The sequence below is a fragment of the Oryx dammah genome, unplaced genomic scaffold (assembly GCF_014754425.2).
Source record: "Oryx dammah isolate SB20612 unplaced genomic scaffold, SCBI_Odam_1.1 HiC_scaffold_20, whole genome shotgun sequence".
Classification (NCBI taxonomy): domain Eukaryota; kingdom Metazoa; phylum Chordata; class Mammalia; order Artiodactyla; family Bovidae; genus Oryx; species Oryx dammah.
In genome coordinates this window covers 61,220,023-61,238,406 of record NW_024070204.1, presented here as the reverse complement: position 1 = coordinate 61,238,406, position 18,384 = coordinate 61,220,023, and the positions used below count along the sequence as shown (strand labels likewise).

The 18,384-nt window shown below is 35.3% G+C and overlaps 1 protein-coding gene across 1 annotated transcript in view; it reads right to left on the bottom strand.

Moving 5' to 3' along the window:
- The window catches only part of BDP1 (B double prime 1, subunit of RNA polymerase III transcription initiation factor IIIB), an 82,737-nt gene that overhangs the window by 42,236 nt on the left and 22,117 nt on the right, over positions 1–18,384 (bottom strand). Inside the window, 9 exon segments of the mRNA XM_040262655.1 lie at positions 1–16; positions 18–822; positions 3,214–3,347; positions 4,266–4,461; positions 5,338–5,414; positions 7,032–7,191; positions 10,632–10,787; positions 14,968–15,115; positions 16,260–16,526. The exon segment at positions 1–16 is cut by the window's left edge and continues 896 nt beyond it. Of these exon segments, the coding sequence (XP_040118589.1) occupies positions 1–16; positions 18–822; positions 3,214–3,347; positions 4,266–4,461; positions 5,338–5,414; positions 7,032–7,191; positions 10,632–10,787; positions 14,968–15,115; positions 16,260–16,526 (1,959 nt within the window).

Genomic DNA, 18,384 nt, shown 5'->3' with positions numbered 1-18,384 from the left:
ATTTCTGCAGTGACATCAATCATTTCTGGTATTTTCTCCTTGGGAGAGATGTCATTTTTTATGGTTTCTTTCAAATCTGTCCCCATTTCTGCAGTGACATCAATCATTTCTGGTACTCTCTCCTTGGGAGAGATGTCATTTTTTCCGGTTTCTTTCAAATCTGTCTCCATGTCTGCAATGACAGGACTCATTTCTGGCATTTTCTCCCTGGGAGAGATGTCATATTTTTCAGTTTCTTTCAAATCTGTCTCCATTTCTGCAGTGACATCACTCATTTCTGGCATTTTCTCCCTGGGAGAGATGTCATTTTTTCCAGTTTCTTTCAAATCTGTTTCCATTTCTGCAATGACAGCAATCATTTCTGGTATCTTCTCCATGGGAGAGATGTCATTTTTTTCGGTTTCTTTCAAATCAGTCTTCATTTCCACAGTGACGTCACTTATTTCTGGCATTTTTTCCCTGGGAGAGATGTCATTTTTTTCAGTTTCTTTCAAATCTGTCTCCATTTCCACAGTGACATCACCCATTTCTGGCGTTATATCCCTGGAAGAGATGTCTTTTCTTCCAATTTCTTTTAAATCTGACTCCATTTCCTTAGTAGTATTAGTCTCCACAGGTTCCTTCTCCCTTAGTGAGGTTTCCAGTGCTGCCGTTTCTCTCAAAGCTGCTGTCATCTCCTCAGAGGCAATTACCTCCTTTGGTACCTCTTCCTTTGAGGAAATTCCTCTTCTTCCAGTTCTCCTCCCTATATTTGGCTTTGGTTTCTGAAATCGAGTCTTTGGAATTCGAACATCTTTATTTCCTCTATTATCCTCCTGAATACTAAAAAAAAAAAAAAAGAAAGAAAGAAAGAAAACACACACACAATCAAATTTTAAACCTGTCAATTGAAGATGTGATCATTAGGGAATAACTACTGAAAAATCAGGAACTCTCAAATTAACAAAAAAAATTAATGAAGCACCAGGACTCTTTGGGCCAAATTTTAAAATTAAAGGAGAGAAAAAAAATTCCATCCTTGGAAATTACAGTAAATTTTAAAAATAATTGAATCTATCAATAAGGTCAATGAGTGAAAGTGTGTTAGTCACTCAGTCGTGTACAACTCTTTGCAACCCCATGGCCTACAGCCCGCCAGACTCCTCTGTCCATGGAATTCTCCAGACAAGAAGACTGGAGTGAGCAGCCATTCCCCTCTCCAGGGGATCTTTCTGACCGAGGGACCGAACCCAGGTGCTTCGCAGGCAGATGCTTTGCTGTCTGAACCACCACAGAAGCCGTAGGTCAATTAGAACAAAGGCAAATCGGGCCTGAAGAGTCTCTCGCTAACCGTCATCCACACCAGTGTCAGCAAATGCCTACTAAGAAAGGCTCTTCCGTTCTCTACTTGGAGTTAAATCAATTTGTATCTGCTATCCCTACCTTTTCACCCTTACTATCCTTTATCCAGACAGATGCCTGGATAAGAGTTAAAGAACTCATTTATATGGCCAGAACTAACCAAGATCTCAAGTAGCTGGATGGAGGTATAATTTGAATAAGATACAGTCTTATGACTAAAAACTAAGTCTATCCCTCCTCGCTTTTTAAAAACAATTCAAACTGAGATTTCCTGTATAGTCATTTCTCTAAAAGCTTGTGGTTTCGTAATATAAACTGGGAATGAAACAAAAGAGAAAATAAACATCATCTTGCAGTCTGCTGAATGCTATTGGGCACATAACAGTCATTATCTACTACAAGTACCTTAGTTTCCAGAAGAGCAGCAGCACACTCTGTTTTGTGCTTTATCATAATAACAGGTGGTAAAACCAATAAAAATATAGAACTGAATGAAAACCACCTAGTGACTGGTTAATATTTTGATCTCCTAGGCCTCTTTTGGTGTAGATATTTCTCTTCTTTGAGTCTCTTCTAAATCTACTTCCTCAGTGGCATCGATCAACTCCAGTATCTTCTCCCTTGGGGAAATCTCTCTCCCAATTTCTTTCATATCTGTCTCCATTTCACCTACATTATTGCCCTTTTCTGGGGCATTTGCCTGTAGGGATATTTCTCTTTTTTTCAGTCCCTAAATTTTTTTTTCAACAGTGTCAGGCTGTAATTAATATTTGTATCAGAGATATGTAATAATACAATTGTTCAGCCTTCCCAGGTGGCTCAGTGGTAAAGAATCCACCTGCCAGTGCAGGAGATGAAGATTCAGTCCCTGGGTCAGGAAGATCCCCAGAGAAGAAAATGGCAACCCACTCCAGTATTTTTGCCTGGGAAATCCCATCGACAGAGAAGCCTGGTGGGCTACAGTCCATGGGGTCGCAGAGTCAGGCACAACTTAGCAACTACACAGCAGCAGCAGTGCAGTTGTATGTCTAGGGGCTCTACCCAGAATTTCTGTGGCAAAGCAGCTTGGGGATATAGGGAGAGGATACAGAGAGGGAAGTAAGAAGCAAAGGAATACAGAAAGAAGAGAGGAATAAAGGAATATTTTGTCTTCTAACAGAGACCTTTTGAGTAGTTCAGGAAACCTAGCTTTCACTCATAGGTTAGGTAGTATTTAAATGGATTTATATAGCTTTAATAAAGTATACAATAGGCCAGACTGTGAATACAAAGATTGGTAAAATATGAGTAACTGCTGAAACTAGATAGTAGGTACACAGGAATCTGTTATTCTGTTCTCACTACTTTTGTGCACTGAATATTCCCAAAAGGACAAAAAAAATTTAAAGCATACTAATAGTTTGGTCGATCTAGTCTGGAATCCTCCAGAGGGGAAATAACAAATACAGAGAACTCTGTCTGTAAAAAGGTATCAATTTATACATATAAGTATTACATATGATTTACATATGTGTGATCAATCTAAGCCTAAAGAAACAAATACTAAAGTAAGTAGCATTTTCACATTTGGATATAGACATATAACTTAATATGCTTGTCAAGTGATATTATTAATAACTATCCATGTTATTAATAACTCAAGGTCTAATTTGTGATGGGTAAAATTCATCAAAATACCCGTAAGTGAGAAATCAACATGAAGGCAGTGAGATAAACTGCCTTGAAAGGTGAATGTATGTTTGCAAATATTATGTAACTTGATAAACAGATAACAAATCTATCTGATTTGTTATTGTTTTTAAAAAATGTTTGATAATTTCTAAAACTTTACATATAATTCAAATATTATATCATCAATAAGACAACGCTTACCTCAGACATTCATTAACAGCCTTGGGCTCATCTGACTGCACATTTTGAAAGGAACTGTCTTTTTTTTCAGGTAGTGATGCAATATCTTCACACTCAAAATTTTCACATGATTGATCTTCTATCTGTTCAGGAGTCTTAATAAACACATTTTTTTTTTTTTAAGTTTTACATCTTAGAATGAAACACCCATTTATAAAGGATTTCATTGAAAATTATGTACAATTTGAGTACAAGGAAAATGGTAAACATTTCAAAACTGTAAAATGATATTCAAGGGGCACTTTTTTTTTTTCTGGCTGGGCTGTACAGCTAGCAGATCTTACCCAGGTCCCCAGCAGCAGAAGCACAGAATCCTAACCACTGGATCACCAGGGAATTTCCTAAGAGGCACTTTTTAATGTTTTTTTCTTAAGATATAGAAAATTTTATAAGCCACACCTTTTATCTCAACTCAAAGCCCCTATTCTTTTCTTCCCAGTCAGAAAGCAAGTAATCTGTTAAAATTATTCTTTGGGTTCTGTCTTTCTAAATCTTTTGGATTATTATAATCACATTATAGACCTTGGGAATTACTACAAAAGAAATTCCAACCTCAAACCATACCAATTTTTACTCTTATCACAAAGATCAGTTATTATGTAAATATCTAAAATTTATAATCTTTGTTGTTGGAATATTATATAGGGAGCTTTTAACATTCTATTTTAAGTCAGTGTTAAAATTCAGACACCTACCTATATTTTTGAAAGACAAGTATAATCTTGTAATTCCCTTCAAAAGGGAAGTGTAATCATACCTGCTGAGTGACGAGGGAAAAAGGCAAGTCCAAACATGCATAAGGTAAAAGCAGATGATTCATCATATAAATGCTTAAAATCCACAGAGCTGAGAGCTAAGTGACTTCACATTAGCAAAGCTTCTGGCTATGACATACGGGCATTAAATTTAAGGAACAGTGTAGATAACTGTATAATATTGATGTTTTAAAATGGGAGATGAAAGGAGGCTTATGTTTTGTTTAACAAAAAACTGGAGGGCATCAGAGTACTTACATTTCTGTTGATACAGGATTCATTTTCATTCTTTTCTATACTGGCACCAGGTTTTCCCTGTGATGTAAGAGTTCCTTTTCTTTCAGCAGCTTTCCCTACATTTGGTTTTGGCCTTTGTAATAAGCCCCGCATTGGTCGTGCAGGTCTGAAAGCCTTTGGTTGATCATCTTCCTGCAGACAAGTTTTTTCACTCAAACTAGAGTAATTACAAAGGAATAAAATCAATGGTTATTCTGAAGTCACATAATTACTTGTATATCACAGAGAGACTTATTTTCAGTACTCCCTTCTCCCAGGTATAAATAAGTAAACCGTTTGGAAATACAAAATAATTCACAAGTGTCAAGAACACCTGCAAAGATACACATACCTCTAATATCTTAACTCTCTAGAACAGACACAGTCCTAGAAGCATGACAATAAAAACGCATTTTTAAATCAAATTTTCACCACAAAATTGGAAAAAATCTATACCTGACAAGTATGGAATATTACTACTCACTCAGGATACCACTGTGTAACATACACCTTCAGGGCATTAGACATAGATTATGGCATAAATATACAGTCCTGAATCCACTGGTTCAGATTTATATTGGACCAAGACCTATCCTAGTTCTCACTCCACATTAAATATTCTGTTGTTTTTTTGTTTTTGGCCACACCGAACAGCATGTAGGATCTTAGATCCCCAACCAGGCATTGAATGTGTGACCCTGCAGTGGAAGCACAGAGCCCAAACTACTGGACTACCAGGGAATTCCCCTAAATATGCCCTTTTGAAACCCCTTGCTATAAATAAAATTATCCATCATCATACATCTTAACCATTAATTTATCTAACAAGATTTGGTTAACTAGTGGACCCACACCATAATTTATTTAGGCATATTTATTATGCTTGTAATACCAAGCAAAAATAGCATTATTAAATGTTTCAGCAATCCCTATAATTAAAAATGGACTTAATTACACTAGCTGAAAATAAAATTCAGACATTAGGAAGTAGAAAACAAGCCATTACAATCATTCCTAAGAGTTACTATTTTTATTCTATTTCCTAAAAACTTACTTAGATACAGTGTCGGGTTCTCGGTTCCCTTTCTCTGTATTTTCCATTCCAGAAATACCATCCTTTTCCATGGGACTCTACAAATTTAATTTTTATATTTAATCTACTTAACATAAAAACATTTAATAAATAAATATGTGGAAATAACAAAATTTCTCTTTTTTGTACTTCTAATTATTAGAAGAGAGTTGTTAAAATCATAAACACAGATGAGGACATTTTAAACATATAATCTCATACATTACTAATAGAAGCACAAATTGATATGTCCTTACCAATATCTATCAAGAGCTTTAATAATGTTCATATTCTTTGACCCAGTAATATCATTTCTTAGATGCTACTCTAAGAAAATATTTAGACAACGACTTAAGTACAAGGACGGTCACTGGAACATTATGCAAAACAGCAAACACTACAAACTGACAAATATCCAATAATGAATAAACGGTTAAATAAATTTAGTTACACTCACTGATAGATTATGAAATTATGAAGTCACTAAAAATCATGTTTTCAAAAGACATTTAATGATGTGAAAAAATATTTATGAAATGTTAAAATACCAAAGTATACAAAACTGAATTAACAATACTACTCAATTTTGTAAAAAAAAAAGTTGGAAGGATATATCCTAAAACAGTTGGTTGCATGTGGATTAAACAATTAATTTCTATTTTAATTTTTACATAAGTCTGTATTTTCCCAATTTTCTAGAACTTAAAAACATCTTATGAGAATAATATAACTACATTATAAAAAGTATGGAAAGATTTCACATAAGAGGAAAAAAGCAGACTAAAATTCAAAGAATTATTTTAGCAAAAAGAAAGCATTTTTAATAATATAATACTGGCAAAGATATAATGAAACAAACATTCATAATGCTTATAGAAATATAAATAGATTTTGGGGGGGGGCCGCTGCATGGCTTGTGGGTTCTTAATTCCCCAGGCAGGCAGTGAAAGCACTGAGTTCTAACCACTGGACTGCCAGCGAGTTCCTAAGATTCTTTTTTCTTTTTGACTGTCAGTTTGTTAATACATAACAAGAGCCAAAAATACATTTTAAATACTATGGCCCAGTAGTCCCTACCACCTCTAGAAATTTATTCTTTGCTATTTACAAAACAGCTTTTACTTAGAGTTAAAAAAAAATAGAAACAACCTAAGTATCAGAGAAATGGCAGGTAAAGTAATAATAGTGTTCGTCTGATGCAGCTATTAAAAAGGTCAACTAAAACAAAGAAAACAACTAACCCCAAGAGAGTATTAATTAATAGTTTCAGAGAAAAAAGTTTTAAATGTAATATATGTTATAACTAAAAAATACAGAAATGTTTATTTTCATAAAAAGAGAAAATCTATAAAGGAAAGACAGGACTATATCTGTGTTTAGAAAAGAGAGCTGTGGGTATAATTTCATTATAGCTGGTTTAAAAAATACTTTTAATAAAAATCTTATATAAGTAAACAAAAGATAGCTTTATCACTACTAAGGATGTTCCAAATGATATATCCAACATTCTAAAGAAAATATATGAGGTTAATAAGAAAATTTATTAATGTGTGAATTTCTTATATCTTGGCTTTATTATCATTTACTTTGTAATTACAAGCTAAATATTTTTATTCCCAACTACTTAGGAAAAAAACTTTATAATTTTAATTTCCATTATGCCTCTTACTCCATACCTTGTCAACAGGAGTTTCTTTATGTAAACTCTTGTCCTCTGCATCTGTTTTACCTTGAGAAAGAACTGATTTCTTCCCAACTGCCCTTGATAAATTGGGTTTAGGTCTCTGGAGTCGTCCTCTTGTCATTGGTTTAATAGTTTCTGTTTGATCAGTTTCCCTAGAAAATTAACATCCTTCAAATTTTATCAACATGCAGACATATTAAAGAAATTCTGGAAAATTCTTTAAAAATTCATTTAGAGCTAGAAAAGAACTCTTTTAAGCTTACAATAAAAATAGCAAAGAAAACTGAACGAGAAGAGCATTGAAGGATTACTAATTTGTTTTATCAGATATTTATAATACTCAGCATCGATAATTAAAATATTGTGGTACTAATACATGAACAACAGATAACTAAAACAAACAAAAAAAACAGATAACTTGAAAATATATAAGATTTTAGCATATAATAAAGTTAGCATTTCAAAATAGAATGAAATGAACATAAAAGTAATATATCTTTTTAATAAATATTCAATTAAATGGTGACAGGAAAACTAGTAATACTAGGGAACAAAATGAAATAAGTTTCATCCCTTGCATTGTACTTGCAATATATTCCAAATGAATCAAAGATTTAAGTCAAACCACAGAGAAAACATGAATCAATTCTTTTATAAATTTGAAATAGGATAAGCCTTTCTAAAACTTGATTTAAAAAATCAGGAAATCAGGAGCCATAAAAGGAGAAAAAAAGAAAAGAAGAGAGAGAGAAATCTGACAATATAAAAATAGAAAGCTTTTACATGGCCAAAAGATATGTTGTAAGTCAAACTACAAACCAAGGCATGTTTTACAACTCATATTACAAGAATAACCTCTCTAAAATGTAAAGGCCTCCTACAAAATAACACCAATAATAACTCATCAGAAAACTGGACAAAGGGTATGAACTCACAAAAAAAAATAAAAATAAAGATAGGTTTGAAATGTGAAGAGATGCTCAATTTCACTCCCCATGAGAAACGTATTGAATACCAATTAAAAGTAGAGCAAGTAAGCACAAATGTGAAAAGATATTAAGAATCAGAGACGCTAAGGGGAATCATATACAAATGTTCATTATTCCATTCTTTTTACATTTTGTTAGGTACAGAAAATTTTTAAATAAGCAACTGAAGGGGAAAAAAAATAATAGAATTACACACGCCTGGTCAAAGAGGAGGAGGTAGATATATCATACTGAGACACTATTTTATTTTACAATTTATCAAGACTGGCAAACATCCAAGTTTGTAACACTGTTGGTAAGGGAGACATTTCTTATGTTGTTAGTGGAAATATAAACTAGAATAACTCCTAGGAAGAGCATTTTGGAAGTATCTATTAAAATCACAAATGTATATAAATGTACACACACTCACATACAAATATATCCTTTGGGCTAGCAATTTCATGTTTGAAACTTAACCTACAAATACACTGCACAAAGGTGAAAGGGCCAGAGGTATAAGCTTCTAAGCACTGCCTGTAAAAACAACATATAGAGTCATCAGCAGGGCACAGATAATATAAACTGTAATTCATCCATACAACAGAACAGTATGCAACTATAAAAAGAATAAAGAAGGCCTTTATGTAAAGATATGAGGATATAAGACAAAAACTTGCAAAACAGCAAGTATACTATGCTACCACTAAGTTTTTGAAAAGATTAAAAAAAAAATGTACTTTGTGTATTTGTATTAGCTTTAATGTCAGGGTTTTTTTTTTGGTTGTGTTTTCATTTTTTAATCTCTGAAAGAATGTCAGAAATAAGTAACACTATTTACTTGTTAGGGTAAATGGGGCCATGGTAGAAGAGATACTTCACTGTATAACTTCTTGTACTTTTGAATGTTTGAACCCCAGGAATATATTGCCTATTCCAAAGACTAGTTTCTATTTTTATTGGAAAAAAATAAGTCTTGGGAATTACCTGCAGTCCAGTAGTTAGGACTTTGCACTTTCACTGTGGAGGGCACAGGTTTGATCCCTGTTCGGGGAATTTAGATCCCACAAGCCACTCAGCCAAAAACAATTTAAAAAAATAAATAAATTTGATTCTCAATGTGACCATGCTTTACTGAAAATAAAAATTCATAAACACCTTTTAAGCCCATCAGAGGAGTTATAAAGGAGACAAAAAGGAAATCTGAATTTTTTAGATATCTTTTCAAAGGAAAAGTCTTGCAGTGCTTTTATTGTTTTTACTGAAGGTATTAATTTAACCACTATTTTCACACTAGCAAGCATAACACATAATCTCTTTAAAGTATCAATATCAAAATCTACTACTTTGACAACAGGTATGAAAAATAACTCAGACCAAGTAAAAGTTAAATCTCACAGCAAATATTTAGGTCTCTAAATTATTTTAGAATTTCATTGTAAGTTACCACTTTGCTATAACTCCTATCACTACTGTATATCAGATATAAAAGATAATCTTTCTGTAATAAAATATAAAAAACTTTGATGTCCCTCAGGCCACAGTACAATTACATACTAAATGGTCTATGCTGCTGCTGCTAAGTCACTTCAGTCCTGTTGAGAGGGTAACAGGCAGGAAGGCCGGGGTCTCCAAAGGGAGGAAATAGCCTGCAAGTGTCAGACATTTTAATCTCTCTTAAGTAGCAGGAGGAAACAAACTATCGATATTTTTTCCTTCTCTATACAAATTTAAAAGGAGGTTTCTCTTAAAATTCTGTGTTGCCATGACACCTGGTTTCACTTGAAGTTAACCATTCTCAAACCTAGAGATAACCAATGCCTTTTTCTTATGGAAATGTTTATCTTAAGCTATGCTAATGTACTATGCATTTACCCCAAACTCTTTCTTCAAGTTGGTTCCGCCTTTTGGGCTCAGAACCTACTTGATAAACCAGTATGTTATACTCCGATATTGTTCCTCTAATCTATGTAAATGAAACTATTTGTATGGTGCTCTGCCCTTCTTCAAGATTCAAGTTAATCCTTTTATGGCCCAAGATAAACCATTTGGTGCCAAGATTATCCCAAAATACATCTTATGGGTGAGGGGCCCAGTGCCATTCTAAGTTTTGAGACATTCCTTTCTTTCATTAACAGACTACTGGTGACTATATAACATCCAGCTGAAGACTAGCAGGGGGGTACTCTTTCTGCCCCCTTTTGATGCCTATGTCAGAAGCTTTCTCTATCTCCTTTATACTTTAATAAAACTTTACTACACAAAAGCTCTGAGCAATCAAGCCTGGTCTGTGGCCCCAGATTGAATTCTTCTCCTCCGGGGGCTAAGAATCCTGGCGTAGTGATTCAACAACAACCTTTCAGTGTCCGACTCTGTGCGACCCCAGAGACAGCAGCTCACCAGGCTCCCCTGTCCCTGGGATTCTCCAGGCAAGAACACTGGAGTGGGTTGCCATTTCCTTCTCCAATGCATGAAAGTGAAGTGAAACTGAAGACGCTTGCAGACTTGTCAGACTCTAGTACCCTCCTAATCCCTTAAGAAAACAACATTATCATCATTTTTAAATGACAAATTATCAAAATTTTAAAAACAAATTTTAAAATCCTACCATGTAAAATACTTACAGTGATTTATCTTTTAGGTCAACATCTCTTTCTTCTGTACAACTACTCTCAGCACTATTCACCTCACACAATGCTCTAACTCCACCTTCTGATGAAGGCAAGTCTGAAGTGTTTGATTCTGCAGTCTCAGTTGCTACTGATATGACATCTTGTTGACTATGAAGCAAATGAAAATACATTGGGAAAAGAACCTTTTAGTAATATACATCTTATACTAAACATTTAAAAGATTTTTTAAAATATACAAAGTCAAAATTCTGAAAGATGATCCTTCATATCACAGGATCAACAAAACGGGTATTTTGGTTTCTCTGAGACCCTTCCTTGCACCACGTTATTAAAACACTGTACCTGAGGAGACAGTAACAGCCACAATGAACAGGGTAAGGGCTCAAGAAGTTACAAAATGAAAAACTCTTCACTCCACGGGGTTCATGAATCAAACGTATGTATAAAGTTTAGGAATTATCTCATTAAAATGTATTATCGGCAGTCCTTCGCACAGTACTACCGCATTACCCAAGAGTCATGGAGATCAAGGACGCAGTTCCAGTACGCACAAGCTGGAGTTCACGGAGCACCATGGAAGGAGAGGACTGCTGCTTCGTGAAACCTTTCAACTAACGATAATATAGACAATGACTAGCTAGTGGCCAGCATTCAATTTCAACACAAATTCACATTTAGCCATGCTTTATTTTTGCTTTTTTTTTTCCTACTGGGTGTTTCTTTCCCCAGTGCTCCTTGTATATTCTTTTTCACGTTAGACGTTACATGTAAAACCTCATCATCAGCAACTTGTGTTTTACTTCATGGAGACTTTTGTCAATAGAAGTATTTAATGTTACTGTAGTTGAATTTATCAATTTTATCCTTTAAACTTTGTGCTTTTTATGTCTTAAGAAATCCTTGACATCACAAAAATATTTTTCTTCAGTTTCTCTTAAAAGTTTTAAAGATTTGCTTTATATATGTCATCTTTATGAAAGTTACTGCATAAGGTAAAATAGGGATCTACTATCATTTTTTTCATATCTAAACACCATTTAATGAATGATTAATTCAATCTTTACTTGCTAATCTCTTTTTTACTGTACATATTTCTTTTTTTTCTTATCTATTTTTATTGAAGTATAGCTGACTTATAATATTGTTAATTCCTGTTACTCAACGCAGTCCATGGGGTCACTAAGGGTCAGACACGACTGAGCGACTTCACTTTCACTTTTCACTTTCATGCATTGGAGAATGAAATGGCAACCCACTCCAGTGTTCTTGCCTGGAGAATCCCAGGGACAGGGGAGCCTGGTGGGCTGCCATCTATGGAGTCACACAGAATTGGACATGACTGAAGCTACTTAGCAGTAGCAGTAGCAGCAACAAAGTTATCTGGTTACACACACACACACACATATCCTTTTTTTAATATTCTTTTCCATTATGGTTTATCATAGGATATGGGAGATAACTGCTACTGCTACCTCTGCTATCTATCAGATTCCTAAATTTCTCTTCCTAGATTCTACATCCAGTTCCTCTCAGTCAACTTGTCCTTTTCTAGTACTACACTTTTGATTACTCTAGCTTTTAGAATAAGCCAATACATTTCATCTCCAGAGTTGTTTTCCAAAATTGTCTTTACCACTCATGAGCCTTCACTCTTATGGACATAACAATTATAGAATCAGCTCCCTGTTTTACAAAACCAATGGGATTTAAACAGTCATAACAGGGTTGTTTTCCCCCTTAAAATAGTCACCAGTATGGTCTTGTGCATAATCTATGAAGTTAGTTGCGTGTCTGAGGTGGAAACTTAGATATCTGTCACCCAGCAAGTTAAAGACCTGAGGTCTATGGCTTGTCTTCAAAGAAACTATTAATCTTCTGAATTGTGTGACTAAATTGGCACATGTGCATACATGTATTTTACATGACAACTGTTAGGTAAAGACGACCAGGACACCGAAAAGAGTGTCTAACAGGCTTTAATGGGGAAGCGCTCCCAGGCAGGGTTCCTGGACCCAAACCAGGCAGGTCGAGGAAGTTTGCGCCCGGACCGTGTTGGGGGTGGTTTTTATATGTTCGTTGCCAGGGATGGTCAGGCTAGATGGACAGGGGTTCGGATAGGTCGCCAGGCCGAGGCGTCGCGGGCTGACAGGTCCTTCTACGTGGCTGGGGTGGGGCGGCTTTAGCTGGTGAAGTGTGCTGTCATTGGTCCCCGGGATCTGGGAGGCTCCTTCCGTTAGGGACTTCCCCCGCTGGCAGGAGGGAGAGGAGGGGCAGCGCATCATGGCCCCCAGGGTCCAGCCTTACAACAATAAGTGGTTTTCATCAGATTTTTCAGAAAAGGGTATACACAGACCAATGGATCAGAAAAAAATAGCCCACAAATATACCCACACATATATGATTAAATGATCTTTGACAGGGTGCCAAAACTACACAATAGGAAAAGGATAATCTCTTCAACAAATTATGTTGGGAAAGCTAGAAACACACACACACACAAGAAACTGGACCTTTATCTTATACCCAAAAATTAACTCAAAATGTATTAAAGATTTAAAGGTAACATTTTTTCTTCCCCTTTCTCAGCTGTGCTACACAACTTGTGGGATTTTAGTCCCTGGACTAGGGACTGAACCCAGTTCCACTGTGTTAAAGGATAAAACTAAAAACCTTAAAGAACCCTGATCAAACACCTTAAAGGATAAAACTAAAGGAAAACGGGGAAAGCTTCATAAGATTGGTACTGGCAATGCTTTCTTGGACATGACACAAGAGACACAGGTGAGAAAAGCAAACTAGACAAGTGGGACTGTGTCAAACTAAAAACCTCCTGTAGAGCAAAGGAGACAATCGAAAGGCGAAAGGCAAACTGTTGAATGGGGGAAAAGATATATAAGCTATCAGACAAGGGCTTACTATTCAAAATAGAGAAGAAACTTCTACAACTTAGTAACAGAAAAGCAAATAGCTCCATTAAAAAAAACTGGAAAAGGGTGCTTCCCTGGCAGAAGTTAAGGCTCCGCCCTTCCACTGCAGGGGCAGGGGTTCAATGCCAGGGACCTAAGACCCCACAGGAGGCTGTAAGGTACAACCAAAAGAGAAATAAATAAACATTTTTTTAAAAACTGGAAAAGGAATTGAATACACATTTCTCCACAGAAGATATACAAATGGCTTACAAGTATTTAAGCATTTAAAGAGCTCAACATCACAATCACCAGGGAAATACAAATCAAATCCGTAAGTTATCATCTCACACCTATTAGGAGCTATTATATTAATTTTTTAAATGTAATTAAAATATATATATTAATTTTTTAAAAATAAAATAATGCAGGTAAGAATGTGGAAAAACTGGAATACTTATGAACTGTGGGTGGGAATGTAAAATGCAGCCACAATAAAAACAGTATGAAGGCTCCTCAAAAAATTTAAAGCAGAATTATCATATGATCCAGCAATTCTCCTTCTGAGCATTTATCCAGAAGAACTGAAAACAGATCTCTTAGAATTTTCTTCAATTTCATGTTTATTGCAGCATTATTCATTATAACCAAAAGATGGAAACACTGTAAATATTCACTGACAGACCAACAAAGAAAGAAAATGTGATATATACCTACAAAAGAATATTATTTGACCATAAAAACAGAAATCTTGTCATATGCTTTAATATGGATGAACCCTGAAAACATTATGCTAGGTGAAATAAGCCACTCATAAAAGGACAAATATTATGTGATTCCATGTATTTCAAGTATCTAAAGTAACTCACAGAAATAGAAAGTAGAATGGTGGTTACCCAGGCCAGAGATGGGGAGGAAACAGAGTTACTGTTCAACAGATAGTTTCAGTCATGCTGTACAACACTGTGCTCATAGTTAACAACTTTGCACATTTTAAAAACTCATTTAGAAGAGTAGATCTCATGTGTTTTTTACTGGGAGTAAAAACAAACAAAAAACTCTCAGCAGGATATATCACATTCAAACAGCTGAAAACCAAAGTTAAGAGAAAATATTTATAGAAAACGATAAATCTATGCAAACATTAACCACAAGAAGGCTGTAGTGGCAGAGCAAGCATCAGAACAAAGAGCAAGACCAGAACGATATCACACAAGTGATGCAAGGGTGATTTCACCAAGGAGATTCAACAATCCTATAAGTGTACACTACCTAACAAAGGAGCTTCAAAAGACATGAAAAAAGTAACCAGAACTGAAAAGAGAAATAGGCAAATTCACAATTACAGGTGGAGATTTCACACTCCTCCTTCAGTATCTGTGAGAAGATGTAGACAAAGCGAGTAACCATACAAAAAATACCTTGATGGAAGAATAGGGTCAGCTCTTTTCTCAGCGTCTTCACTAGAGGATAAACCCACAAGGTCATCTGTGTCCTGAACACAGGGGAGCTCTTGTTCCTTACTGGATTCATCTTCATTAACCTCAGGACTTAAAGACAGGCCTTTATCTATTAATACAAGATGCGTATTATCATAAAAATGATAGCAAAAACATTTTAAAAAGCACAAAGGAATTCAAATACAACCCTATAAAGTAAGGATTATCAAACTAGCCCAAAGTGCAATTTCTTAATAGTTGAGCTATTCTCCTTTATATGTAATATCTTTAATCGTAAGCCACAAAAGAGCATAATATTATGATGCCTATAAATCACACTATGTTACCTATCAGGATTCACTTAAAATCTTGGTGAAGCCGAACCACATAAAACTTAAATTCTACAGAAAGATTGCTCTGGTCTGCTACTATCTTTTCCTCCTCTCTTTACTTGGTTATCTGTTTTAAGTAATCTATATTACTTAGATATAGTAATCTATGTATATATATTCACATATATAGTAATCTATATATGAACTCTTAAAGAAAGCGACTAAGATGTCCCTTAACTCTTAGCTCTCATTCCCCAGGAACTCAGAAGTGTCAAAATGTCTACACTCTAGGGAGTTCAACAAAAGAAAAAATGGAGGAATATTTATTTCAGTAGAGCTTCCCAGGTGGCGCTAGTGCCAAAGAAACTGCCTGCAAATGCAGGAGACGTAAGAGACACAGGTTCAATCCCCGAGGTTGGGGAAGATCTCCTGGAGGAGGGCATGGCTACCCACTCCAGTATTCTTGCCTGGAGAATCGCATGGACAGAGGAGCCTGGCAGGCTATACAGTCCACAGGGTCGCAAAGACCTGGGGCGACTGTAGCGACTTAACACACATACACACACACATCCCTTTTACACAAATTAAACAACTTATTTTGGGTTCATAGAGGGGCTTTGTAGAGGTAGGACATGAAAACCCATGATTTATTAACAGATACAGTACACATTTAACTATATACATGTGACTTGGAACCTTGTTAATAGGAGTAGCTAAGAGGTAACACTTCTCAAAGACAAATTTAGAGGAAAAAATTCATTTCACTTCATTTTTTTAACAATAAACTATTTTTTCTTTAAATTAAAAGGTTTTAACACAGTACCATGAATACGGAACCAATGAATACTCATCACTAGTTGGTATTATTCAGAAGGAGCATAGTTAAGTTATACACGTCTTCACAAGTAATATAGGGGCTGTTAAAATATGTAATAAACTTACTTTTGTGTTTTTCTCCTTTAGAAGAGCCTGGCTGAACAGTGGCACTTCCTGAAAGATGCACTTCTTGTTCACTACCTTCACCCTGATTCTTTCTTCTTCTTTTCTTTTGATTTATGTCTAGTTCTAATGCATTCTGTTCTGAATCCTGTTCAGATAAAGTCAGAGACTGCAGCTCTTCTTCAACTGTCTGAGCATCCTTTTGCGACCTTCCTGGGTTTGAAATGTTAGTGCTTACAGACTCATCTCGATCATTAGCAACTTTTTTCACTGAAAGTAAGAGAAATTGTTATAACTACAAAAACAATTTCTAGCAAAATGCTTAAAGGTGGAGAAGATAAATACTTAAGGATGTCTTAGCAAAAATTTAAAGACAACTTAAACTGTCCAAAAGAGAATGACTAAATAAGTTATAATGCATTTATGCTATAGAAATCTAGGCAATAAATAATGAGGCAGCTTTATATGCAGTAATGTATAAGATTTCAAAAGTTATTGTTGCATTTAAAAAATCAAGTTGCAGAACAATATTCACAGTATCATCTCATTTTTAAGGAAAAAAATTACATATATTCCAAGACACAAACATATATAGCATATCATAGAAAAGAGTTACTGTACTAACTAAAAGGCTTCTCTGGTGGCTCAGATGGTTAAGAAACTTAATGCAATGCAGGAGACCTGGGTTCGATCCCTGGGTAGGGAAGATCCCCTGGAGAAGAGAATGACAATCCTCCTCCAGTACTCCTGCCTGGAGAATCCCCTTGACAGAGGAATCTGAGGGCTACAGTCTATGTGGTCACAAAAAGTCGGACACAACTGAGCATTTTTCACCTTCATACTAACTCATAATTTACTAATAATTATCCCAAAGAAAGCTGAAGAATTTGACTTGAGGGCAAGGAGAGAGAGTTCAAGAATTTAATTTTCTGTATTCTTTGTTTTACAATGAACAACCTTATTAGCAAAGATTTTTAAACAATTTCTAGTGCTCTTCTTTGAATACATATTAACAATTAACTATATCAAAAAGGTAAAATAATGGGGACTTCCCTGGTCGTCCAGTGGCTAAGACTTCACACTCCCAATGAAGGGGGCTCAGGTTTGATCCATGATCAGGGAACTAGATCCCATATGCTGCAACTAAAGATCTAAGGAGATCTGAGTGCCACAACTAAAACCCAGCACAGCCAAATAAATAAATGAAAATGAGTATTTTTAAAAAATACAATTTTCCAAAACTAAACCAGGAAGAAATAGACAATCTTAACAGACCCATCACAAGCACGGAAATTGAAACTGTAATCAGAAATCTTCCAGCAAACAAAAGCCCAGGTCCAGACGGCTTCACAGCTGAATTCTACCAAAAATTTCGAGAAGAGTTAACACCTATCCTACTCAAACTCTTCCAGAAAATTGCAGAGGAAGGGAAACTTCCAAACTCATTCTATGAGGCCACCATCACCCTAATACCAAAACCTGACAAAGATACTACAAAAAAGGAAAACTACAGGCCAATATCACTGATGAACATAGATGCAAAAATCCTCAACAAAATTCTAGCAATCAGAATCCAACAACACATTAAAAAGATCGTACACCATGACCAAGTGGGCTTTATCCCAGGGATGCAAGGATTCTTCAACATCCGCAAATCAATCAATGTAATTCACCACATTAACAAATTGAAAAATAAAAACCATATGATTATCTCAATAGATGCAGAGAAGGCCTTTGACAAAATTCAACATCCATTTATGATAAAAACTCTCCAGAAAGCAGGAATAGAAGGAACATACCTCAATATAATAAAAGCTATATATGACAAACCCACAACAAACATTATCCTCAATGGTGAAAAATTGAAAGCATTTCCCCTTAAGTCAGAACAAGACAAGGGTGCCCACTTTCACCACTACTATTCAACATAGTTCTGGAAGTTTTAGCCACAGCAATCAGAGCAAAAAAAGAAATAAAAGGAATCCAAATTGGAAAAGAAGAAGTAAAACTCTCACTGTTTGCAGATGACATGATCCTCTACATAGAAAACACTAAAGACTCCACCAGAAAATTACTAGAGCTAATTAATGAATATAGTAAAGTTGCAGGATATAAAATCAACACACAG